Source organism: Camelus bactrianus, chromosome 15 (assembly GCF_048773025.1).
Source record: "Camelus bactrianus isolate YW-2024 breed Bactrian camel chromosome 15, ASM4877302v1, whole genome shotgun sequence".
NCBI lineage: Eukaryota > Metazoa > Chordata > Mammalia > Artiodactyla > Camelidae > Camelus > Camelus bactrianus.
The window spans coordinates 34,898,476-34,925,857 of NC_133553.1; the positions used below are offsets into that span (position 1 = coordinate 34,898,476).

General features: G+C 49.5%; 1 protein-coding gene across 4 annotated transcripts in view; it reads right to left on the reverse strand.

The window, feature by feature from the left end:
* The window catches only part of GALNT14 (polypeptide N-acetylgalactosaminyltransferase 14), a 257,205-nt gene that overhangs the window by 127,497 nt on the left and 102,326 nt on the right, over nt 1–27,382 (reverse strand). For all 4 annotated transcript variants that reach the window (XR_012511842.1, XR_012511843.1, XM_074378672.1 and 1 more), the window contains exon 2: nt 5,921–6,090. Coding sequence is in view for 2 of the 4 variants with exons in the window: in XM_074378672.1 (XP_074234773.1) it covers nt 5,921–6,090 (170 nt within the window). In the remaining 2 variants the exon portion in view is untranslated. The remainder of the gene's footprint in view (nt 1–5,920; nt 6,091–27,382) is intronic.

Sequence of the window (27,382 nt, forward strand, 5' to 3'; positions counted from 1 at the left end):
GTGACTTCTCTTGGGAAAAATTCTTCAAGCTGTACATGTACCAAGTATGAGCTTTCCAGGATGGATGTGATACTTTGACAGAAAATTTACTTTAAGAGAAGATGAAGAGAGATCCTCATCCTGGGACATATTTTGGTTTTGCAGGAATCTTTCAATAGCCATGAAACTGGAAGGATTCAATACAGCCCAAGTAACAGGCAAGGGCTGTATTGAAACAGGCAGCAAGGGGGAGGGTGCAGCTCAGTGGTAGAGCGCCTGCTTTGCATGCAGGTGGTCCTGGGTTGAATCCCCAAAACCTCCACCAAAAATAAACAAGTGAACCTAATTACCTCCCCCACTAAAAAAAAGAAAGAAAGAAAGAAAAAAGAAACAGGCAGCAAACTCATCAATGCCTTCTCCCTCCCCCTCTTAGAACTCCAGCCACCCTGGTGCCCCTCAGCACGCTAGAGAGAACCCCTCAGAACCCAGAACGCAAATCCAGGGCTTCCTCCTCAGCCTTCGACCTTTAAAAGTGCACACCCAAAACCTAATTTTCAAAAAAAAAAGATAATTGAGAGGAGAGAGAAACGATCCCACCTCCCCCTTGGTTTACTGGCCCTCAGCTCCAGGACTTAGTTTCAAGGCCAGCGTAAGTGAACACTCTTCCCCTGGGGAGTGACTGTCAGGTGAGGAGGGGCTGGTGGCTTGTGCGGGGCACGAAGGTAGTTTCTGATCATCCAGCTGGGGGTTTGCTCACTTGGGGAATCTCGGTTCCTGAGAACACATACCAGCCTTGCTCCTTTACTCTTTTTTCTACTGAAAAGTTCCTAACTGCTGTGTTTTGTGCCATGGCCAAGACAGAAATAGCTACACCCAAACCAGGGAAAGGGCAGGAGATGGGTGCTTAAAAATCAAGGACAGGGATGCTGTGCATTAACTCCAAAATTAAGGCTATGGCCTCAGGGCAATTCACATTTGAGCATCAGGAATCAGTCCCAGGTGGATTTCCCCCACTAGACCGTGAGCACCTGGAGAATGGGGACCAGTTCCTAGCACAGAGCTCGGCACGTGGTTAGTGTTCAGTAAATGTGCTGAGTGGATGGATGAGCAGATGAACCGGAAAATTAGTGAGTGAGTGAGACGCACAGTGCAACGTCAGGTTGGTGGGAATTAACCAGGAAACAAGGTGGGAGAAAACATTAGCTAAGGCCGTTTGTCCAGATGAATTCTCATCAGTAGCTTTTCTGGACGTGTCCCCTTTCAAAAACTGAAGAGCTGCCCCTTCACGAAATCTGTGTGAAACTCACAGAGCAGGTGGGGGAGGGGCCTGCAAGGGCAGCACACCAGGGACAGGGGACCCGAGAAAGTGAAAGGAATCCTGGCCCAGAGGCCCCTGGTCCTCCAGTCTCTGTGGTCTTTCTCTCCCCTCACCCTGGTGAGAACCCACTCCCAGGACCTGCAGGTCGTTCTGCAAACAGCGGTACCCAAGCCAGCAGATGCAGTTCTCCTGCTGAGACATTCCAGTGTGTTGGGAAACTTCTCCCACTATCCCCCTTCCAAGGCTCCTTGAAACTGAGATGCCCTGGAGTGAAGTCCTCTCAGAGCCAGGGCCAGCAGGCGCACAAACTCCTGCACTGAAAAATGGCGCACAGGGGGACCAGGACGCAGCAGATGGGCGAGCTAGTTTGCAAAGCTAAGTGTCTGTGATAGGTTTCCCCTCCCCTCCCCTCCATCTTGATGTGGAATCACCAACTCTGTGCTGAGCTAGTGGAATAGCCTTGACTCTGAGGGAATATGAACATTTTTTATGCTTAGCCATTCCAGCTATAAAGATTTTTATCCTATTACTGTTAAGTGACGAGTACGCGGAGAGAGGTGATGATGATCTTTGGCAGCCGTTCTGACCGAGTAAATACAAGGAGGGAGAAATGCAATCCCAGACCGGGCCATGGCCCCTTCATTTCCCAGGATGAAAAGGAGCAAAGGAAAAATGTCTTCCTGGTGAGATGTATCGAAGTGTGGAATTTTCCCTCCAGGCAAGCGATGGGCATCCCACTGTTTGAACCATTTAGCACCGCGCTGGACAGAGCCCGGGAGGATATGCCAAGGGGAACAATCAAGCCCAGCCTGGCCAGGGGGAGGGGACCTAATGAGGCTTCCCAGCTCTCAGTGCCCCAGCCCCCAGCTCACGGGCGCATCTGCCCCACCACCTGCTCTCCTGCAATGAAAGCAAGCCCATAATATGCATTGCTAGGCAACAGCGAAAATACACATGTGCTTTATCAAAATATTTCCCCCCTTCTCAGGGGTGTGCCTCCATTTAATGGCTTCATGTCTTCCAGACGTTTTATGTGCCACTTGGATGACGGCAAATCCAGCTGTTGTCACCAGAATGTGGTGACGGGGGTGGGGGCGACAGGACTGGAAAATGAGAACTATGTTGGACCGGTCAATGCTTTATAAACAACAGAACTCCCCCAGGAAATCTTCTCAGACTCCCCCCAGCTAGACTCTGTCTCTTCCTTACTTGAAATAGTTATTTATGGCACACCCCTCCCACCCCACCCCACTCCATACAGGCAGCCACGTCTCTTCATCCTCGTGACCTCAGGGGACCTGGGTCATGCCCTGGAAATTAAGGCTCTCGTCTGTGTTAACAGAATTATGGGCCTTAGGGGGGAAATTCGGAACTAGGATGCCCCAAAGAGGCGCCCCGTGTTGTGTTTACATGAGGCAGGTGGGAGAGCAGTGTGTATGTACGTGTTTATATCCAGAGAGAGACCAACCGCGAAGAACAAATCCATCTACAATCAGGTGGCACTCACGCAATGACAAAGCTTTGAGGTTATCTAGTCCAACTACAGATGAGAAAACAAAGCTAAGAGAGGGGCAGGGACGGGCAGAGGACCATTGCTGGTCACCTCGTCCCCACCCTTCTCACAGGGATCGACTTGGGGATGGGGAGCCTGAGCCGCAGCAAAGACACGTCTGAAGACGTAAGACAGCAGGTTTCCATCTCAAGATGGTGAAAATGTCAAATGTTACATAAGGGGTGGGGTGGGCACAGGAAGGTTGGTGACCCCAAAGGGCAAAGGAGTAGACCCACTGGAAAGTGTAGACACTCACTTTTTAAACTATCCTGGGGGTGAGCATCACCCCATGGCCCCCAAAAACCCTGGAATGGGGAGTTCAAAGCCTGCCCCACCTCGTCTCCTACTCCTCACCTAGGTCATCCCAGGCTCCAGGTAGACCCCATTGTCCTCCACAAAGTACCATGGGCTCCATGCGGCAGAGGCCCAGGAGAAAGATGGTGACTCCGTTCCATTCCACATAGGGGATCCAGCTCCCGGCCGCTCTGGGGCTTCTATCACATGACGCCCCGCCACCACCTGTTTGTCGGGGGTTCCACACTGCCAACGCATGTGGCTTTTCAATCAGCACAACGGGCTGTTGGGAGGAAACCTCCACAGCAGCCTCCCTCCTTCCCCTCCTTCTCCCCTCCTCACTCCACCTGCTGCATCTTTGGACTCGTAAGCCATCCCCCTAGTGCCCGCTCTCTCCGCAATGCCTGCTCTCATGCTCAGCTAATAGTTCTCTGTTTCAGGCACTGTCCAAACGCATCCTATAAATCACAGTCCAATTACTGTGGTAGGAAAATTGGAAGCAAATTTAATAAGCTCAGACCCCTCCCACAGGCTGTTTCTTCACACTTCTCTTTTCGTTAATGAGAACTCTTTAAGGGGAAAGGCCTTTTTCCTTTAACAGAGGCTGTTCTCCTGATCCCTTATCTGAAGCTCCTGAGGATGGAAGAACATGGAGGAGGGGGCTTCCTCTAGCTTCTCTTGTCCTGTGTACTCATAAGGCAGTTGGGAAGAAGAGCAGTCAATTGTCTTCTCAGGCTTCTTCTCCCTTTCATTTGTTCAACAGTTATTGAATTCCTATCATACATCTCAGATTACTCCCCCTAGAGGGCAACTGGTGTCATACCTAGTAGAACCTCAGCTGCAAGGCATGATGGGAACACCGACAGGGAGAGCGGAGCTTTGTCCATGGGGTGGGGGTGGGGGTGGGGTGGGGTACCACAAAGGGACCAGGAGTCCAGGGTGGGCCAATGGCCACAGTAGGAGCTTTTTGGTAAAGGTGATGCCAACTGTCAAGACGATGGCAGCATATAGAACCTGTGGTTGAAGAAACTGGGGGAAGAGGAGGGGCAGGAAGGACCCAGGGAAGCCAGAGGTCTCCCCAGTGGGTGAAGCAATCCTGTCACTTGGACAGAGGGAGAGGGTTGCAGCCCGGAGGCAGGGAGACCTCTCCTTTCTACTCAGGAACTTTTGGCTGGACCAACCCACCCATGGACACAAAGTCTCCACAAAGGGAAGCCACAGTGCTAGCTGATGCTCTGCGGTTGGTAAACTTGAGCGGGTGTCAGAATCACTGGTGGTGCTGGTGGAGATTGCCAGGCTCCACCCCCAGAGTTCCTCACTCAGTAGTTCTGGAGGGAAGCTTAAGAATTTGCACTTCTAACAAGCCTATCAGGTGCTAAGGACTAGGGTTAGTGCTGGGGAATTTTAATAGGAACAATACAAGACTCTGACTTTAAGAAGCTCTCAGGCAAACAGCGAGAGTGTTCTGGGTAGAGCCCATCCCCCAGGTATCTGGTTATAGGGCACTCCCAGGCCCCGCGGTAAGGAAGTGTCTCACGGGTACCTTAACAGGAGCGTTAAGTTCGCAGACTCCCAGAGTTAGAAGAAGCCACAGATCCCATCCAGTTCAGCCCCCTGGCTTTATTCATGGGGAAACCAAGACTCCAGCTCCTCTTAGAAATGATGGTGATTAACCAGGACCAGCTGAGCCCCTCCCTGGGACACGAACTGCCTAAGTCATGGTTTCTGATTTGTGCAGCCTCGTTGGGGAGACTAGGTCCACCAGCTTTCACATATTCCCAACTTAAGCACCACCTGACTGACAATTATTACTGTCTTGTGTCTAAACCCCAGTGTCCACAATTTGGTACCCAGAAGTCCAAACAAATACAGAAATCTTAAGAAGCTAACAGCAGTCCTACAGCCTCTCAATTCAACACTGCCTTCAAGCCCCTCGAACCCCAAGCTTGCCCATTTGCTATTCTGGTTACAACATCAATTTCCGGCAGCAGACAGGAAACACACCGTCATGGGTCTTGGACATGGCTGCACCTCCCAGCTTGGAGGCTAATGTGGGAGGTGCTGGCCTGAGACTGATCTGTTTCCTCAGGCCTCCCCGGGAAGCAAAGGGCTGGCATGACCCTAGGAAAGATTGGAAATGAGGCAAAGTGCCCTTACAAAGCCTCTTTTTGCTGGGAAACAAAGCCTTCCATATTGCCCCAGGCCTGATCTCTGCAACCATCTGAAGATATGGCCTGACCAAGGGGATGGCAGAATGGACCATGTCAAAGGCCTGCTTAGAAGCAGACAGTGGACCCAATGGCAAGTGAAGAGGCCCCGCCAGCTTCTCCTCTCACGTGGCAAAGTGTCAGGCTGTCAGAGGAAGGACCTCTCCCAGCAACAGAAGAGACCGCTGGCCTGACTTCCCAGGGGCCTGCCCATCCTGCCCCTCCCAGTTTGAAAGCCAGGCCCAGCCCTGGGAATCTGCGAGGGGAAAACAGGCCCTGGCTGGAGGGTGTTTAGTGCTCCGTGATTTCATGGCAGGTGGGCTCAGGGTGACCACCAGGTAAGAGGGGCAAGGTGCAGGCGCAGGAGGCCGCCCACCCACTCCACGGGACGCTTTGGAATGGCTCGTGACAATAAGCAGGACAGACAGGGTGATTTACCACATCACAGACCCCTTGGTGTCCAACTGGCAATGAAGAGTTGGCCTGCCCCAATTCATGGCACTGGGCACTGCACAAATCAAGCCTGCTATGGGTCAGTCTTGACTGTGGGGAGGGGTCGGGAAGAAGTACCTTAAAAGGCGAGTGTCCGGGACCACCCGGTTGCTGGCAACGCGCTCGCTCTCCCGCTGGTTGAAAGCATACAGCTTATAGGGATCATCACCGACGCGCCACTTCTTGGCATTCAGATACTGCCGCTCATCAAACTGGTCCCACAGGTCATCCCAGTCAGCATCCGAAATCTGTATGACATGAATGGGAAGTCTGTGAGAATGGCTTCTGGCTCTCAGCGCCCCCTGTCCGTCAGTGCCCAGCCACAGGGACCAGGCTTGTGCGGGTGAGGTTTAGCTCAAAGATGGGGGCAGAGGTGTCGGATGTTCATTAAACCATCAGCAACAACAACAGACAGAATGACGGCAACAATGGCAGGTACCGTTTGAGTTCTGCGCTCATATACCAGGCGCTCTGCTAGGTACCCGGACTCACATCATCTTGTGTGATCCTCATAGCAGTTTTAGGAGATGGATGTTGGTCATACTCCCACCACACAGATAAGGAAGCAGCCACAGTAGCCCAAGTACCTTGCTCAAGATCCCACCATTAGGAAGCGTCAGGGCTGGGACTTAGATTCTAGAATATGAACCCCAGAGGCCACTTCTCCAGGGTAATTCAAGAACACCTGGTGAAAAGTGCTGGCTTGGAGGCTGAGACATAGTAGGTACACAATGATGGTCACTCCCTCCTCTGCTTAAGGAAGGCAGCGATGGGAAGTCGGCGATCCATCTAGAATGGTGTGCTACCCACCAGATGGATGCCCTGTGTGTTCCATTATTCCTCCATCCCAGGAATCTGATTATTTTTAAAAAGCATCCATAGGGGAGCAAGCAATCACCCTCACCACACGAGGAGACAGCACTTTAGAATGTGGAAGGCGGTTTCTGCATTCACGATCTTGTTTTGTCCTCCCTAAGACCCTATGGGGAGGAGGGAAGGTGAGGTTTCAGAAAGGTTACTGGCTTGTCTGAGGTCGTCCAGGTGGACTGAGGCAGAGCTCAAAGCAGAGCTCAGTCTCCTGGGCCCTCCAGTGCATACATACAACGCAGGGGGACTGATACAGGGAGGGGATAGCTCCTGCCCAGAGCTCGAGTTGCCTCCTCCACTCCGCCCACCCCAGCTCCGCAGCCAACGAGACCCTTTGTATGGACAACAGGAGGTGTGTGGGCTTTAGGGCCATGGCATGCTGGGTGCTTCCCTTCTCTCCCACTAAGAGAGAGCCAGTCTGTATCAACAAAGCTCAGACCTTTCTGGTTCATCAAAGCCAAAAGAACATTGTGTCTGGAAGGACCTATTGACCAGGCTCTGACCTGGACCATGCAGGCTGCAGCCCTGGGGCTGGCATCATCACCAAGAATGAGATGTTCATTCATGTGTAACTGACACTTGTGGCCGTGCAAGTATCTGAAGCTGCCTGGGTACCACCCACCCATTGTTAACCAGGATGCCCCTCTGCACTTGGAAGGCCCCGGGCAGGCGCTGCAGACAGCAGTGCAGGCGCTCAGCCCACGGATGGCAGGTAAGGGGGGCGGCTTGCCCGTGAGCACATTCATCTCAGGCACCACGCGATCTTATCTGGTAATTGATCTCTCCCTTTCTCTCTCTCTCTCTCTGTTATCTCCTTTTGAAACAGCATTCTCCTGCTAATAGCACAAAATGAAGCATTGGAAACCAGTGATTTTTATCCAATAATTGATTTTATTAATGTCCTGTGATACTGTTGCTACATGGGGGAATGTGAGGGGGTAGGAAACCCGCAGCCTGGGCTGTGCCATGTCCCAGCCCGACAGCTGTCACCTGTGCCTGGAACATGACCTCAGGGCCACTCTGACATCCCATTCTTTTGGGAAAGGTTAGAGGGTCGTGAACTGTCTTCTGCTGGCTGGCACCCAGTTGAATTCACTGCAATTCTCAAAATAAGTTGTGAGCCCTCACGGTGCCGTGGGTCAAGGAGGGGAGATGTGGAGATGGAAGGCAGAGAGACGGGAATGAAGACACCTCCAAAAGAGGAGAGAGGAAAATGGGAACAGCTTCCCAGAAGAAGCATCAAATGAGTTAGGGCTTGAAAGATGAGCCGGGATTTTGCTCTGCTTAAGAAGAGATGCAGAAGGAAAGCACATGTGCAGTGAAGGTCCAGATCAAAGGCAGAATGGCTCAGGGATGGGGAGGCCAGGGTGTGGACTGCGAAGAGAGCATGAATGAAAGAAAACCCTGGAATGCAGCTGGTCCCATAGGAAGCAGGTCAGGGGAGACTGTCTGCAGCTGCATGTGTAGGATGGAAGTGGAGGGAAGAGAACTTTGTGAAGAGACCAGTAGGGAGGTGACCTCGGTCCTTTAACCAGGTGGGAGGGGAAGCCCGCTGGGGCCCGGGGGGATGGTTCCATCCATCAGCTGGAGAAGCAGCTGGGGGGGCCAGCACCACAGAGAGGCATCAGAGCTAAGAGAGAGGGCACACAACCAACCTCTTGGCCTCATCCCAACTCCTACTCTTCACACAGATGGGGCTCAGGGCCAAAGGGGCACCAGGCAGGGCGGTATGCTTGGCCTGGCAATCGCCACCCTAAGGGAAGCTAAGCACCCCTGTCATCCATGGAGATGGTGCCACAAGAACTCAGCTAGCTTCCAGAGAGCCTCGAGCCAGAGCAGCAGCCAGGCTGGCAAGACAAACTGTCTGAATGGTCAGTGGAGGGCATCCTTGGAGGAGACTGCTCCCTCAGAGGGTCTCGTGTGCAGAGCTGGTGCCACTGGGCGGATCTCCCTGCACTGGGAGCTTGCTGTTCCGATAATGATATCTGGATGTATTAGACAATGGTAAAGCTGTGTTTAAAATAACACTACCATTTGAATAGTAATTTCTGTTTTACAAAGCAGCTTGCAGGTATTGTCACAGAATCTGCACACAACCCCCATTTGCACAGGGCGGGATATGCTTAAAGAGGGAAGAGGGAGTGCCCATGCTGGACAGCTAGTAAGAGAAGGGACCACCCATTGAATCTCCCCAGAGCCTCCCACCATCTGTTATCAGATTGTTCCATTTATCACAGACAGAACAAGGGATGTCCTCTCTGCCGAAGGCGAGAGGCCAGAGAAAGACCCCCCTGAGGAGTGGAGTGGGGGTTGTCCCTGCAGGAAGGGCCAGCCACTGCAGCCCTGACTGACCCCAGAATAGAGTGACCCCGGTCCTCCCGGGATTTCTGAAGGGACAATGACTTCACCAGATACTTCCAGTCTTAATTTGGAGTTAGCTTCCAAGCTCTTCAATTCATCACATGCAGCTTCTAAGGGCCCAGAGCACAGTACACTGTACCCCTGCTTTGGATTTGTTGCTTCTTGGCTCGTGTGAGCATCCAGGAAACCTGAACGTGCATTCTCACCTTCACAAACCTTCCGAGCACGGGAAGTGAGGCTCTTCTCCAAAACGAGAACACAGAGCCAGGAGACCCGCCAAGGGCCCACTCCCACGGGGCCGCCAAGCTGCCCCTGCTTGGCTTTCTGACCAGAATTTATTCAGTCTAGATTGGGTGTGTTTCAAAAGATGAGTATGATGCCACAGACAAAAACAAAGACGATCTTTTAAATAGAAAATATCTGATTAAGTTGGCCAAGCCCCTGGCTAAGACCCACGCTTAAATAATTTGGCACTGAAAACCAAAGCTCAAAAGCACATCTGTTAAGTTGCTTCATTTCTTTCCTCCCACTGCACTTCCTAATGTGAGAAATCCTGAATCCCTAGTCCTCCATCCTCCCCTGGCCTGTTTTCTCTCACTTTAATGTCAAGCTGATTATTCGGCTCAGGAATCACGGGTGTAGCCCTGCCTTCTGTTAGGGTTTGAAGCTGCCTCTATTTTCCACTCATGTTTCTGTCTCCCTCCCTTCCTTCCCCAGTTTGCTACTACTGGATCTCTCTGACTCAATCCTCTTCCTTTTCACTTTAAAATGAGAAGATCTCTAGCCCTTGATAAAGCGTCCGTCCTCCTCTGAACCGCGCCTCATCCTGAAGTGAACGTCTCAGACTCACCCACTACAAACAGCTAACAGCTTGAGGGGGCACCTATCCCAACGTCCTCAATATTTACATGTAATCCCCACGATAAGAGATACCAATATCACCATTTCCATTACAGCTGGGGAAACTGAAGCACAGAGAGGTTGAGTAACTTTCCCAATGTCACACAGGGAGTGAGTCCTAGAGCCAGGCTTGAGTCTAGGTAGCCTAGCTCCAACTCCCATGCTTTCAACCATTCGGTGACTCTGCCTTGTCACAGCCTCAATGCCATTTTCTTGGATCATCTTTGAATACTATCTCTGTGTTTCCCACCATTTTTGTCAGGCCAGTTCATTACTAGGGTCTTTCTCTATGAATGGATGACTTTCACCTTTCCTCTCCTTCCACCTTCCCCCCACCTGCTCTTCACTCCACTTTCTGGACAGTCATTCTCCCCCCAGCAGCGGGCTTGATCCTGATAGCCAGGGCAAGGAAAGGGAAACTCTGTAGGCAGATTCCCACAGGGAGGTGGGGATGTGACAGGTTAACACACAGGATAAGGTCATAATGGAAAAAAAATGATCAAACTTACTATTTAAAGATGATATAATTTATAATTCATCTATCCAGCCAATGTTTGAAACTCCAGCGCTAACAGTCCACTGTGCAGCGGACATCCCTTCTGGGTCCAGCCAGGGCCACAGAGGTCCCAATAAGCCCACTCCAAGCTTCAGAGGACCATAAATCCTAGAAGTTTTCTTCTAATATTGAACCAGAATATGCCTCCTGGGAATATTTCCCTTTGGGGGCTGGCTTTATGCTTGGGCATATTTGATACAAATCTGAGCTTTCTTTCTCATACCCTTCAGATATCCAGTGGCAATTATTGTGTCCCCCAAGTCTTCCAGCCCCCAACCCCCAGTTTCATCATATCAAACTTGCAACTCAGAAAAAATGACACAGAGGAGAGCAAAGCATCCACCAGGTCCAGGAGAACAAGATTAAATGAAGTCAGGTGGGGCTCATCACAGAACTCAAACACTGGATGGAAAACCCTTCCATATATGCTGAACGAGAAGGAAGTCATTGCCCACAATAGAGTCTAACTTGTATATCCAGGTTTCCTGAATGGAAGCTGTTCTGTGAAAGTGCTGTGCCTCTGATCATGCCTGCCATTTAATGGGCACACGAAACTACCCATCCCGGCTCCCCGTGCCAGAGCCTAAGAGGGAAGGAGTGATGGAGGGGTACCCCAAATGCTCTCTCACCGTTACAAACCAAATATACAACAGAAAATGGCATTCCCAATCTCCAAATGAGGAATCCCCAATCTCCAACTGCAGCACTGGGAGGATAAATAATTTGCCCAAGTTCACCCAACTGAGAAGTGTGTCTCGAAGCCCGTAGGCTCAGTTTCTACACCAGCTGTACAGCCTGGGTGTCTAATCTCCATGCATCTCATCCTCCAGGACTGCAGCCACTAGGTTCCCAGCACCACCCCGAGTGCCCCTGCCTCCCCTCCGCTGGGGGCTTCTGTTTCCAGGACCATGGCAGACCAGATACTTGTGAGGACTTTCATGCTAAAACTACAGCCAGATCCTGCATAAATCTCAATGGTTTTTAATGCATTGCTGGGCTTTCTATTAGGAAAATCTTCACCATGAGAGGAGCGGTAAGGCCAGGGAAGAATGCAGGGTGCTGAAGCCAGAGCTGGGGTAGTTGAAAGATGAGTAAAGACAACATGTGAGGCTGCCCTGAGGGCAAAGGTCACTGAGAAAGGAAAGCCGGATTCCTAAAAGGTAGAGAAATTGATCTGAGTCTTCCAGAATTAAGGCCAAGAAGGGAGACTAAGTGGTCTCAGATCAGCTGTAACCTGGCTCCCAGCAGAGGCAATCAATCCCATCTGGCAGAAAGCATCTCCAGGTAGACCCTCAGGATTCCCACATAGCTTGCCAAAAGATGAAATCGCATTAAAAAGTGATCGGGCACACAAGGGAACGAGTCACTATAAGGGAGAGTCAGTGGAAACTATGAACGACATATGCTGATCTGCCGAGAAATTCAGACGCAGGAATGACAGATACAAAATTAAGCATATGTAGATTAAAATGTGGAATAAAAAATGAGCAAAGAACAAAAGAAGAACTGAGCATAATTTTTAGAAATAAAAAAGCAGAATCACGATTAAAAGTCAATACCAAATAGGCCAAACTGAAATGTTTTCAATCTTCAAAGCATTTTCAGTGGAACATCTCATTTATATTACCCCTAGGCAGCTGGCAGCCCAGGTAGGTTGCTCCCATTCTTCAGATGGGAAACTGAGGCTCGAGAAAGGAAAGGAGCTTGCTCGAGACCACATAGGTAGTGAGTTCACGACTGAGACTCTAACCCAGGACTTCAGACCTCAAAGCTTGTGTTCCTTCCCCATCACCAGGTGTTTCACTCATCAACAGGACCGCTTAGCTCCCCCTGCTGGGCAGTTACAAGAATGCACAAGGATTTGCTCATCCCTGTGCCTCGTACTTGTATCTGTAGTTGCACTACGGTCCACTCAGACAGGAAATGACTTTCTTATCCAAGGGCCAGTCAAGAGTGGGGAGAGGACAGCATAGCCCCTCATCACACTAACACTGCTATGCAAGTCCCGCCTAGTGTGAATGGTCTGGGAGTGGAGTGACTCTTGGTAATAGACTCCCCGCAGAGAGTAGGACCAACTCAAACAGCGAGGGAGGGGCACGCCAGCACTTCACTCACCCAACTGGGCTCACGACAAAGGAAAGAGCTGCAAAATCCTCTTCCCTCATCCAGGGACAAGCACATCAATTATGGGTTATTAGATAAGATCTCCATTTTAATATTTCCACCATGTATTATCACCTCTTCCTCTCACTGGAATTCTGTCTTGGGAGTTATTTAACTGATGTGCAGAAATCTAAATTTAATTTATTATGATCTAACTCACTTTAGAAGCCAAATTACCCCGCACTGGAGAAGGATCAAGTCAATATCCCACTTGGCTTTCTATTTATCTTCTGCACAGTTTTCTCTCCTTCTCTTTAGTATTCATTTTATCTCGGGTGCTGGTAATAAATTTAAATTTTCCTCAGAATTAGGCAATTGCTCCTTCAATGTTGTAGTTTAATGGTTAGTATTAATTATATGAAAGTCACTCTTTAAAGAATTTGATAGATGGAATGGACATATAATAGAGGAGGAAAGGGCCATTTCTCAGACCAAATGAGGTAGTAGGTAATTCAGTGGGGATGAGTTTATTCTTCTCTTCTACCGCCTTCCGTCTCTTTCCCCCACTTTCCTTCTCACCCCCACTCCCTCAAGAGCCAGGTGCCTAGAAGATGGGTCTGACAGCCTGGACGCCACACCTAGACCCTCTCTATTACTAGCTTTAGTCTCGTTTAGTCTGTGACAAGAGCCACCCCTGCCCCAGCTCTCTCCTCCCTGCCACTGCCCCAATAAACATACTCATCACCTATTTCCCAGTTGCCTACCACATGCAAAATACAGCTTTGGGGGATGCTTCGAGCTTTCTGGAAGAAGAGAATTTCTGATAATTATTATAATTGCCTGAAAACTCCAACTGTGAAATATAATGTGATTAACTGAATGGACAGAAGCCCAGCTTTTGTTTCTGGAATAGAAAATAGAAAAGAATCCCAGGCAATTTGAGCCTTATATGGAAATTAATTTGCTTACTAATTAGCCTGAGAGGGAGGTGCCAGGGAAGTATAAATCGGCGTGACTGGGGAAGAAGGTCTGGTCCCCCTGCACGTGCCGGGGTGAGAGAGCTCTCATGCTACGTGTCTGCTCCCTTCCTACCCAACCCCCTCTACAGTCCACCACCAAAGACCAAACCCAGAGCTCCTTCATGGCTTGTTGTTTGCTTGAAGAACACCTCCCAGTTGCTGGTGGGCATGAGGATGGAGAGAGAGCCAGCCCCCACCTCCACAATTGATTTCTGCATCCTCTTTGTGTTGAAAGACTTGAGCAGGAAACCAATCATGGGAACATGAGGAGCCTGTGTTCCTTCTAGCTCTGGAACCACAGAGCAAGATGTGGGCGGTGGAGGGCAGGGGGAGTAAGCACACAGGGCTCAGGAGCAAGAGGACTTGGTGGAGTGCACGGTGGCACAAGGGGGGTGGTTGTGCCTGTCACCAGGAGGCCAGTGCTGGAGGACAGCACACACTAAGAGCCTGAGCCAGTGCTCAGGAGAGACCAAGGACAGGGCTTGGACCCAGGGAGAGGGGACTGGAAGCGGGCTGGACGGAACCAGACCCTGAAACACATTGTCTCTGGTATAGATGGCTGAGTTGTCTTGGGCAGAGTCACCTCATCAAACTGAGGGCAGGTCTGCCAGGGTAAGGCTGCAGCCCTCTCCAAGGGCAGGGGTGCAGGAGACAAGGAGGCCAGCTCCTCCTGGGGTGGCCCGACAGCTTGGTCCAAGCAGCCTCCAGCAGGACAGAGATGGGACCTCATGGTCAGAGCCTCACTTACTAGAGGCCACTTCTAGAAGGTAAAGAAAACCCCACGAAAAACAAGATATGGACTTCCCAGTGATCGAAGAGGTCTCCCTCTTCACCTATACAAGGCTGAGAAATATCTGAAGACATCATCAGAAATCTCATTAGCCTCATGGAACAGCTGTGGTGACAAGCAATTTTCAAGGGGCTGAACTGAACCAAGGTGTGAAGCAGGGGTCAAAAATGACCATGCTTTCAGAGTCACCGAGAACAGAAATGTGAGTAAAGACCTGGCAGGCACTGCACAACATCTACCTAGTGACACTGCCTTAAACTTCCCCTTTGGGTGAAACAAAATATGCCCATGGGGTGAATTTAGCATGCAGGCCAACCCAATGGCGACCTGGGGACAGTGGCGGAATAAAAGGAAGAGGGTAAAGAAAGATAAAGGCGGGAAGAAAGAAACGAAGGGAAAAGTGTTCATCGACTTTTGTGATGTCTCTTCTCCTTCAAGGGGGCCCTTGCACATTTCAAGCCAATTTCACCTGAACAGAAATGCAGCCACAAAGAGTGCTGGTGTGTGGGAAGGTGGAGATAGGCAGAGAAGGGGATTCACACACCACAGATGATTCTGTAATTCCTCTCGACCGTCCTGTCAATGCCTTAAGAGAATGGGGGTCGGGAAAGCCGGCCCCGAGCCCGGCTCTGCTCTACATATCCTTTCAATCTCCGGTGGTCAGTTTCTTCTGCCATCCAGAGCATCATACTAATCTTTACCCCACACAACTTTACAGGCCCAGATTAAGTCTCAGGACTGAGATAAGACAGGAAAAATTGCTTGGTCAAACATAATGCATATGTAACACATTATTGTCAACATTGCTGTGGTTACTATTATTCCTTCTGGGGACTGAATGCTAATAGAAAATGTACAATTTTACAATTTACAGTCAGCGAGTTTACGGTCAGCTTCTTCCTTCCCTGTGGCAGAAATGTGGACTCTGACTACATCCTCAGGTGAGTCGGTGAGTGGATGCACCTCCTTGCTGACCCGCTGTGACGAAAGCAATAGGTCATTATCAGTGCTGGTGTTTCCTGGGAGTCGAACATCCAGAGGGAGGGCTCTTCCCTCCAAAGGCTCCATCTCAGATTTGTGTTTGAGCACAGGGCCATGCAAATGACACAACCAGAACACCACTTGTAAAAAATGTAATACGTAAGATTATCTATTGCCAGCTTGGAAGGCTAGAACTGAGCTCTGTGTGGCCTCTGTGCTAACTCCCTTTTCACATGGGTGGAGGGCAGGCCTGAGGCAGGCACAGAAGCTGTGCTAGGTGATTCTCGGGGGGAGATCTAGTGATCTCAAGGATGAGGTCAGAAGCCTGAACCTGCTTGAGCCCCCAAGACTCCCATCTGGCCAAGGAGCCTGGGCGTCGGGTTTCCCCACTGGCCCTTCTCCTCCTCCAGACTCTTCAGCCCCAGAGGGTCTTTTCTGTGTCCGCTGAGACTTGGCTTCCCAGGGCTAGATGGCCGGTCCTACAGCAATCCTCACAGGGATGTATTCAGCAAGGTCTGCAGCACCCCAAATCTCCCTCTAGGTTCTTCTCAGGCAAAGGTGACCTTGGAGAACTCAAGATGGACATGGCTGTGGGAAGTCAGGGAAAAGGACCAACTTGAATAGGTCACCAATTTGCACACTGGACACAGCAGTCCAGCAGCAACCACAACCAGTAGTTTTGTAGCACTTCTTGTGTGCCAGGCTCCATCCTAAAAAAATGACTCATTGAATACTCAGAACAAACCTGCAGCAAGTGCTATTACAAACCCCATTTTACTGAAGGCGAAACTGAGGTTCGAGGACTAAAGGGACCTGGCCAAGGTCACATAACTAGTAAGCGTAGGTGTGGGGATTAAGCCTAGGCAGGTAGGCTCCATCACATCCTTTACCAGGACCTGCAGTGACAGAGGGTCATTAGTGGAGTGAGCCAGTGCCTGCCTAGAGATGGCGGGGGAGGCAGCTCCCACCCAGAGCCCCATCATATACTTTCTGCTGAGGTGATCCTGGAAACACCTCCCCTAATCCACAGGTCAAAAGGCACTAAACTGGATTTTCTGGCTAGAAGGAGAGTTTCAGAGTCATGTCCCTCACTAAGCCCTGTCATTCATTCCCTAAAGGTGACATTAGCAAGACGCATCAAGCTCTTGGCTAGGGAGAATTTGTTCCTCTCTTCTGCGCCTCTGAGGTGGGGGCTAGATCTCCCCAGATAGGCGTGCAGTGCGGGCCCAGAGCTCACTCATTTCCTATCCGCTCTGTAAATAAGGTGACATCCAGATACCCTCTAGCTCCCTCAAAACTAGGTCAGCTGCTGAATATGGAGGTGTGGGACTAGCGTGAACAACTGTGAAAGGTCTTTATCTCCCAGGACTCCATGGGGGCCACTGGCTGGCTTTTAGTGAAAAAGGCTCTTTTTATGTCAAAAGCAGGCGTCATGGCTGCTGAATCTGGGTGGGGGTGGGACGCCTGCCTTGCTGAATTAAGGGCAAACTCAGTGCTGCACGCGACACGGCAAGTGATAATGGCAGAGGGCCGAAAAACTGGGAGAAATCCTTATGAGCCTGTCCTAAACACACACCATCTTTACAGCCTCTGGGGAGGCTTGTCTGCGGACCTTGCATGAACTATAAAGAAGGGATTCTAATGCCCTAGCTCATGCAAACAAGACCCACTGGGGCATCCCTCTCACCTCATGAAGCACCTTCATTGCTTCCCAAATGACATGCTCATCACCAACCATTCTTGGCCACCCCTTAAAGCACCTACATGTGGCCTGATCCTTTCTGCACTGCAGGTTAATTCTGAACTGTGAGAGCTATGGGAAGTGCCAGAGTGATGCTTAAAACCTCTCCTACACTCAATACTACTCAGCCATAAAAAAGGATAAAATAATGCCATTTGCAGCAACATGGATGGACCTGGAGACTGTCATACTAAGTGAAGCAAGCCAGAAAGAGAAAGACATATACCATATATCACTTATATGTGCAATTTAAAAAATGACACAAATGAACATATTTACAGAACAGAAACAGACTCACAGACCTAGAAAACAAACTTGTGGCACCAGAGTGGGAACAGGGTAAGGGGGGATAAATCGGGAGTTTGGGATTTGTGGATACAAACTACTACATATAAAATAGATACACAGCAAGGTCCTACTGTATGTAGCACAGGGAACTGTATTGAATACCTTGTAATAGCCTATAATGACAAAGAATATGAAAAGGAACATATATATGTATGCAGAACTGAATCACTATGCTGTACGCCAGAAATTAACACACTGTAAACCGACTATACTTCAATTTAAAAAAATGTAAAAATACCTCCCCTACACTAATTCCACATCTTTTCATCCACAGTGGTCTTTTTTGCTTCCTCGGAATAAAGCGTACTCTCACTTTAACCACAAATGAGATTCCTTGGGAATCCGATTTGCAATTTGAATACACTGGGAAGAGAATAATCACTTGGCCAGATCTGCTCTGGTTTATGTTTTACTTCATAAGAGCACTCACTACAAGATTCCTTTAAGAAATCCATTTCCTTAGTGTATTAAAGTTAGAGTCTGATGACAAAGAAAATTCAGTATCACCACTTTTCCAGAGCACTATTCCAGGAATGAGGTTAAAAGTGTCAGGCCTATTACCCCATGCCTCTCAACCCACTTAGGTTCTCAGGCTGGTCTCACAGTAGCAGGGATCCAAGCCCACTGGCCCACAGCCCCTGGACAGGACATTCCTTCCAGAAATGCCTTATGCCGTGAGAGTAACCCGGTTAAGTCTCTGATCTCTTCCCAAAAGGAGAGAGTCAAAGCCAATAGCATGGATCCAACCCTCAAGTTTTTCAACACCCGCCTCTTTCCACAGTTTCCCAAGGACCAGATTCTCTCCAAGGGCTCTTCCATCATGAGGACCGGGCGTGGCATCCTCTTGTCTCATTCACTAAGTGGCTCAGCGCAGGGGTCCCCCTGGCCTGACTGTCTTCAGCTCCATCAAAGAGCCTCTCCCAGCACATGAAACGTTAAGGCTTTCCAGGCAGCGAAGACTGCACCTTCTTATCTGCCTCTGAAGGCAAGGCTGGGGAACGTGGCAGCCGAGCCAGGCTGTGGTGGGGGAGGGGGCGCGGTGTGTAGAGAAAGTGGGTCATTAGAGGTAAAGACTACAATTTTCACGCGGTTGTTAATGCGTTGTTTATATGGATTTCTCCAAATGTGACATTTTAATGGCATAGTAATTGTGTGATTACAGTGCAGCCGACACCGCTCGGGGAGGAAAGGCGACAGGGACTCTGTCGACCTGCTGGGGGAGGCGGCTCCCTGCACCAGCAGCCAAGGGAACTGTCTAGGTCCTGCTCAGGCCAGGATGCCTGACGAGCATGCGAAGTGGCTCCCAGAGGGCCCCCTGCTAAACAGGAGCCATCGGCTTCCCAGAAGCTTGCACCCAGCCTGGCCCTGGCCCTCGGACAAAATCAATGCTCAGGGCTGCAGGAGGGAGATGCAAGGAGTGACACCTTGCCCTGGAGACTACCCATCACAGGTGCCCTTGTCATTCACTTCTTCATTCATTTCATTATTTCTTGGGTTCTTAGTGTAATCGGAGGGAAAAGGCAACAAGTATTCAGAAATATGAGAACAAATTAAGAAGGAGAGAGTGGCAAGGAAAAGGATCCCATGTTGATTGGGTGCCCAGCACTGAGCCAGGATCTGGCACATTTCTCTTCCTCGGTCTCTCAGCAACTTCTGCCCCCCGGGGAAGCTCCCATCGCATGCTCTTGTCTCCTGGCCTCCAGAAGCCCTTTCTCTAGGGCTTTTTCTCATCCTCTTCCTCTTCTGGCCTCTTCCCCATCTCCTTTGCTGGCTTGTCCTCCTCTCTGGTTTCTAAACATTGGAACTACCTGTGGATTTAATCCTGGTCCCTCTTTTGTTGTCACTAGATGCTCATCACAGGTGACTTCTGTTCCCACGTCTTTAAAACCTTCTACAGGTGGGTAACTCCCCATGTATCTTTCCAGCCCAGATCTCTTTTCTCAGCTCAAAAAATCTAGATTCAACAAATGTCAATTCTGCGATGCCTACTTGGGTGTCTCACAAGCCTCCCACCCTGAGTAGCTCCCAAATGGAATTCCTGATCGTCCCATCACAACCAGCACCTCCTCCAGTCTGTCCTCCGGGAGGAAAGAGCACCACCCTCTGTGCAGCTGCTCAACCGGGGATCTGCGAGTCACCCTTCACACTCCTTCTCTCTCACCCTCGTCTTCACTTGGATCACCTGTACCACTCCCCCAGCCCCCAGCACAGCTTACCCCTCACCACATCCCACTGACTCTACCTCCAAAATATGTCTCCATCCATCCCCCACCATCCCCATTCCTACAACCACACCCCACCACCACTGACTCCTCTCTGGAATACTGACTGCAATAGGCCCCAACTCCGTATTTCTACTTTTGGCCCCAACAACCCATTTCCAGGAATCACCTTCTTAAGATGACATCTGATCCTCTCCCACTTTGGCTCAAAAACCCCTCAGTGGCTCCCCTCTGCACTCAGAACACCACCCCCACTCTGTCTGGGCCCTGCCTCATCTGGCCCTGCAAATCCTCCAGCCTCACCCCACCCTCCGTTCCCCTCTTTGTTTATTTGGCTCCAGTCACACTGGCCTGTCTTCAGCTTGTAAAACAAGGTGAGCTGTTTGCCATCTGAGTTTTGCCGCCCCACCCCCAAATTCATCTGTTGAAGTCTCCAATACCTCATAATGTAACTGTGTTTGGAGACAGGGCCTTTAGAGAGGTAATTAAGGTTCAGCGAGGTTATATGGGTAGGCCCTGACTCATGTGACTGCATGTGGGCCTTCAAAGAGGTGATCAAGTTAAACTGAAGCCATCAGAGGGGAGTCCTAATCCTGTATGACCGGTGTCCTTATAAAAACAGGGGGAGACACTTTCAGAGAAAAGGCCACGCGAGGACACAATGAGAAGACAGTTGTCTCCAAACCAAGCAGAGAGGCCTCAGGAAAAACCAGCCCCGTCAACACCTTGATCTTAAGCTGCAGGCCTCCAGAACTTTAAGAAAATAAACTTCTACAATTTAAGCCACCCAGTCTGTGGTATTTTGTAATGACCATCCTAGCCAACAAACACACCGTCGCAGGTCTCCACACCTGCTATGCACGCTGCCTGGACCATTCTTCATCCCATCATTCCTATTCACCCATTAGCTCTCAGACTAAGGGTCTGTCTTTGAAGAGGCCTTCCATGAACCTTGACGCTAAAAAAAGCCCCTCCTGTACTCTCCTAGAACCCTGGACATATCTTTGACAGAATGTGGAAGTCACAGCCTGTACCAGGTACCGTTGTCTAATGATGTATTTCATGCCTGCTTCTCCGACTTGGCCATAACCTTCCTGAGAGCAGAACCTGTCTGTTTTGCCCATCATCGCTGGCATATTGCATGGCACACAGTAGATTCTTCAATATTCGTCAAATAAATGACTCAATGGATGTTAATTATCTCATTTAATCCTCTTAACATCCCCAAGATTCCCACATTATACACAAGCAGAGCTAGGGGAGGAGATGCAAATGTGCCTGAGGGCAGCCGTCAAGGAAGCCGCAGGACTGGCAGTTGAACCAGGACCATCTGCCTACAAAGAACTTGCAGAGGAGGGAAGACCAGCCAAGGCCAGGCTGTCACTTCGGGGAGGGGGCGAGTCCTGGCTTGAGCCTGGAGGGATGGATCGGACTGAAACAGGAGGGCTGGGTAGAGTGGAGGCCCTCAAAGAGCTGAGGGTGCCATCTCTCTCCTCCAGTGACTGCCTCTGTGACCTTGGGCAAGTGATGAACCTCTCCTTCTCAGCTGACTGCACCTTGGCTGGCTATGCTGTAAAATCATGATGCTGTTTTGTGAACGAATAGACTAAATAAAGCACTGAGCACTGGGCCGTGCACACACTAAGCACTCGATAAACAGTAGCTACCACTTCATCTGTTAGTAAAGTGAAGACGACATGGTGTGCCCATGGGGCAGGGAGTGATCTCAGCAGAGGGGCAGTGAGGATTCCTGGAAGGAGCCATGAGATCTGGCTTTTAGACCTCCCTCTGTCATTACCTTGTATCCTGTGGTAAATCACTCTGTTCACTGGGTCTCTGGGTAGTTTCCCTACCTGTCAAGTGTAGGGTTAGATAGAGAGGCATTCTTAACTATTTTGAGGATGGATGTCCCCCTTTCCAATGTGATAGAAGCCCTTCTCCCCAGAGTACTGTCTTTGCAGACACAGATGCCAATTTCTGCTTACAGTATCAAGGACCCAGTGCCATCCCAGGGCCCTATGAAGCACTTGGCTTTCAAGTCCAGTCTAGAGGAGTGGGTACCTCCCTGAAATGATGAGCTCACAAAGGCAGACCTGCCTGGCAGGGAAGAAATCAATAATGTCCTCCCTCCTTCCCTCTCAGCTACCCTTTAAGGGGCCGAAGCCGGTTCCCCAGCTCTGCCAGCGTCTGCCCATCCCATGCTGAGCCCAGTAATGAGGCGTGCTGTGCAAAGGGACCCCAGAATTGGTCCCTGCTCTGTGCTGTGCTGGAAAGACAAAAACCTTGAGATATATTATCCAGATGTGCAGACTCTGGCCCTGGCTGCCATCTGGGCCGCTCTAGAAAGCATCTCCAGAGGCCCACAAGGGAATAGCTCTGGGAGGGGAAGCTGGGTGTTCCTCACCTGTTGCCCAGAAGCTGAAGATATTTGAAATCACCCTCAGGAAATCACCTCAGGGAGAAAGAAGAGTAGGGGCTGTCAGCCTGTTTCAGGAACCTCTCCAGTCCATGGTGCCCCAGCTCCAAGGACAAAAGGTGTTTCTTTGGCCTCTTTATAGAGCTGACCAACTGATAGGCTTTGGGGATGTAAGTCTTTAGATCAGTACTTAATTTTCACACTGCTGCTGGAGTGACTTTTCTAAAATATAGTTAGATTCTCTAGACAGAATCAAGGCCAAGTTCCTTACCATGGCTTTTGGTGGACTTCAGACCTCACCTGGCTTAATCCCAATCCACACACAACTGGCATTCTTACAATAAACTGCCACCACTAGTACTGAAAGTAAGGTGAGAAATCCAGTCCCTGCAATCCGCAAGTGTCCTCTCCTCTTATGTCACGGCACTTATTATAATTACCTATTTATTGGGCCTTCTCCCAAACTGCATATGCCTTAGAGGTAGGAGCCCGGTTTTCCCTCTGACTCTGAGCATCCAGGAGAGACTCTGGGTACTCTAATGAGGACCACTCCCAGCCTCAGGCCATCTCTGCCTCTCCACCCTCGCCCTGGCCAAAGCTCCCAGGCTGTAGGAAAGTGTACAGGACACAGAACCTCCCCCCAGCCCTCAAACTACGCCTGGTGGAGAAAAAGAACATGCTAGGAAAGTGGTTAAGAGTTGACTCACCCTAAATCAGGGTCAATAGGAAAGGCAAATTGAAAAAATACTGCAGGGCAAAGACGCAAACATCAATGAGCTGGGGGGTTTGGCGGGTGGGGACAAAGCAAAGAAATGCAGTATAGCGTGAAAAAAAAAAAACCCCACCATACATACACATAAACCAAAAATCCCAGTCTGAAACAAAACATAACCTAAGGAACAGAAAGAAATTACCCAAACATACTTCGTGTTACAGAACGACTTAAGAACATGAATTTAATAAAACATGAGCTAGAAGATTAGATGATAAAACAAAGAAATGAAATGAAGGGTTATAAAATCGAGAACCACTAAACGCTTTTGCAGGACCTATAAATAAATGTATAAGTTCCAAGAAGCAGAGCAGACACAGCAGAAAATCTAATTGCTGACACCAACTAAAGGGTTCTGTCCCCATCTGCCACCCACTAGCAGCAGGTCCTTTAGGCAAGTCACCATGACTTGCAGAGGGGAAACCCTCAAGTTACTGAAGCAACTAAAGGAGATTAAAAAAAAAAAAAAACAAAAAAACAAAAACAAAAACCATGCAGAAACAGCAAAGGTGACCCAACATCAGAAAACTGGTGACCCTGAAGCCAAGACACAGGTGGAATGCACAAAAAGGTATTCATCTTTTTTTTTTAAGTCCCTGAAATGAATAAAAAAATTGAATCTACACAACAAATGAGCACACCACGTTCCACACAAAAAAACTGATACAGAGAAATTGCCCCAGAGACGTTTTCTGGTTTAGGTACTGAACTTGGAAGATGAAGACAGAAACCATCAAGCATCCAGGCAGGACTAACAAACACCTACAGAAGGGATGATGTTTGCTGACCTCAGACTTTCCCGGAGCAACACTCATCGTCAGAGGACAATGAAGGAATCCCTGCAAAGGCTAGCTCCAGGTGTGACCCGAGAGCATCTTAACCGGTTCAAGCGTAGAAGGCAAGGGACTGACATTCCCACCATCAGAGAACTCCGGGATCACATGAGCCCATTTTGGAGAATCCGCTAAATGATAACATCCAGCCGATGAAGAGACGGTTAAAATGAAAAGCCCAGGAATGCAGTGTAAGAACCAGTGGCACACTGAATCTATTTAATTATGAAATTAAAACAAAACAGCTCTGGGAATGCTCATATAAAACTGTGAAAATGTTATAGACTCTGGCGATCTAAAAATAATAATAATGTGGATAATGGCTTTAAGCTTATATCCCTGTAAGCTGTCATGAAAGCTGTTAATAAGATGCAAAAATAGACCTAAGTTTTCTCAAGACCTGGGTTTTGACGCCAGCTCTACCACTTACTATTTGTGTGATTTGGAGGAAGCCATGTAACCTATTTGAGCCTCAGTTCCCTCATCTGTAAAACGGAGTCATCTTATAGAGTTTAAGGATTAAATGAAAATATCACGTGTAAAAACCAGTGACTTGTAAATAACATCTGTTCACTCAGAGGTGAAGGAGATCAAGATGAGGATGAAATGAGCATGAAGGTGAGGACCCCCACCCTCCACTTTCCCCTCAAAAAAGCAAGAGGAGGAACCACTACTCTGGGTCTGGGTGGCTCATGGGAGATTCTGGGCTTTCACAAAGGTCCCTGTCCCAGCGCTCCAGGTCAGAGCAGAGAGAAGCCTTCTCCACAGGGAGGCGGGGGCCCCCAGTTCCCATCCAGGCAGGGAGCAGCCCCCTTTCCTCAGGACCGAGGAAGAGAAGCCCAAGACTGAACGGGAACAAGACTTCACTGCAGGAGAGAAGCAGGGTGAGGGACGGGGTGGGCACCTCCTCCTGAGCACCGGGAGGTGGTCTCTGTGGGACCGGCCCTGGGGGACAGGGCACCGCGGGGAACGGGGCATGTGGCGGTCAGGAAGCCAAGTTCTAGACCCAGCACTGGCGCCCACTCATTCCTCTCAGCCTCCCTGTGTCTCTTTCCTCCTCCAGGAAGTGAGAGGGTGGGAGCCAATGATCTCTGAGCCCCCTGGTTTCCCATGGGTCTAGGTGCTGAGCTCTGAGCAGACTGCATGCCCCACATGAAGTCTTTGTGGCCACAACAGATTCAACCAGCAAACCAAAGGAAGGAGGGAGAAAGGCCAGGAAACATGAGACTAGAGTGTAAATTAACAGGAGAGGGGATGAGAAAAGGAAGCAGGACAGGCTAACAAAGTCCTGTTGCCTATGACAGAGCCAACCACAACCAATAGCCATTAAGGAGTGTCAGCTGGCTGCCCGCAGAGGGAGCTGAGAAGTAGCTGCCTTCAGCCTGCACAGAGCATCCCAAATTCCACTCCTGATAAGAGACCCGCTGAAAGAAGTCAACTCCACCATATGAAAAGGGTCCAGAAAGTGGCATAAAAACAGCATCCACCTATCCTAACACCCAAGTCAAACAGGATATTCGCATAGTCTCAAACTATATCCCTCCAAGATTTATATTAAGTACAAAGGGGAAAAATGGCAATTTTACAATGGAGAAACCAGGTGGCACCACCTTAGCCAAGGGATCAAGGTTAACATCACAGTAATCAGACATGTCGATAGCACGTATCCCCCGAAATGGTGCACCCAGGGCTCCACACGGCTTCTGCAGCATTCTTGCCCAAAGCACAGAACCTCCTCAGTCTCACCAGGAGAAGACATCAGAAAAACCCGACTGAGAAGACAGTCTACAAAATAACTGAGTGGTACTCTTCAAAGCGTCAAGGGCACTGAAGACACAGAAGAGAGAATTGTCACAGATGGGAAGAGACTAAGAAGCAATTGAAGGTGGTGTGGGATCCGGAATTGGATCCCAGAAGAGACAAAGGACATTAGTGGAAAATGTCCTGGATGCAGGTGAAAGGGTGGGCTGGCTGGTGCGAGGCAACTGGTGTTTAAGAAGTTTCAAGGGATATAGTACCTAAGAGCTGTGGAATTAAATGGAGAAAAAAGTCAGTCCTTTTTCAAAAGGGTAACTATCGAGGACTATCAATTACAAGGTCTAATTTGTTACTGACACCGTATGACCCAAGGTGCCATCACAGACTGGGGGCAAAGAGGGGTCAGCTAAGAGATGGAGACATGGCCCAAACTAGTCTTGCAGTGGGATGACTGGATCCACAGACCCACCTGGTGGTCATTTCCCTGGTTCTTCAGTATAAAACTGGAAAGGACATACGTAGTTAGCAGAAATGCCACATTGCTTCTTTGGCCTGTAGCGTAAGAGCACCATGGTAGGAAGGGACAAGTGGAAGCCCCTGAAATCCCATTCCCCCTGGGGAATTAGCACCACCCACAAAGCTTTAAAAAATGCCAAGGTAGTGATGTCTATCAATGCTCATTTAAATCGCCATCCTGGCCCAGCCAAGGACTAGATGGATTATGGCAGATCATAATGAACCACCACAAAGCTAAGCAGGTGGCAAGCATGTGTATCCGTGCTAGAACAGACTGATGCAGCCTTGGGCAGGCGATATGCAGCTACTGACCTGGTGAACGTTTTATTTCAATATCCATCAAGAATGCAGATCAGAAGTTCACCTTCACTGGGAATGGACAACAGTACACTTTCACAGACTTGCTCCAGTGCTATATGTTCATTCTCCTCTTCTCTATCACAGCATCATCCACAGGGACCCAGACTATCTGGACATACCTCAGAACATCACCTGGGTCCAATACACTGACGGCATCATGTAAAACATGCCAGATAAGCAGAACCGGCAACACCTCGGAAGTCTTGGTAAGATACATGTGCTGCAGCAGGTGGGAGGGACAAGAGACAGGGGCTTGACCTGTGGCTGAAGTTTTAGGGCCCAGTGATCTGGGGAATGTTGGAGCACCCCTCCAAAGTGAAAGACATCTATCTGATTGCACTTCGTACCTTCTCCACTGAGAGAAAAGGAGAGCATTTGCCAGCTCTCTTCAGGTTTTGGAATCAGCATCTTCCACGCTTGGGAACCCTGGTCCTACCCACTTATCAGGTAACATCAAAGGCTGCTGGTTTTAGAAGACACAGAACAAAAACATGCTCCATGGCAGACTGAGACTACAGGTCAAGTAGCCCTGACACCCAGGGCATACAGCTTGGCAGATTCCGTGGACCAGAGGTATCTGTGGTGGAGAAAAATGCCCAATAGGGGAGTTGCAATGGAGAACCATAGGGCCATGCAGCAAGGTTATATGTGCCATCTGAGGCTGGTGCTATATGCCAGGACATGCTACTGGGCCCCCATAGAAGGAGAATATTAAAACAACCCCCCCACTAATCCTGGGATACCAAGTACAAGAAGAACATAAAAAACCTTAACCATGGGACATGAAGCAACCACGTAGTCAAAACTACTCCTAATGAACTGGGTGGTATGGGACCTACAAAGTCATAAGGTTGAGTAGGCCTAGGAGAAGCCCCCATAAAATGAAATTGGAATGGGTCTACTTACAGATATTTTTCAATAGGAAATAAAACAGTACTCCATGGTCTGCTGTTGGTTGAATCCAAGGATGCAGAGGAACTCTGGATATGACAGGCGG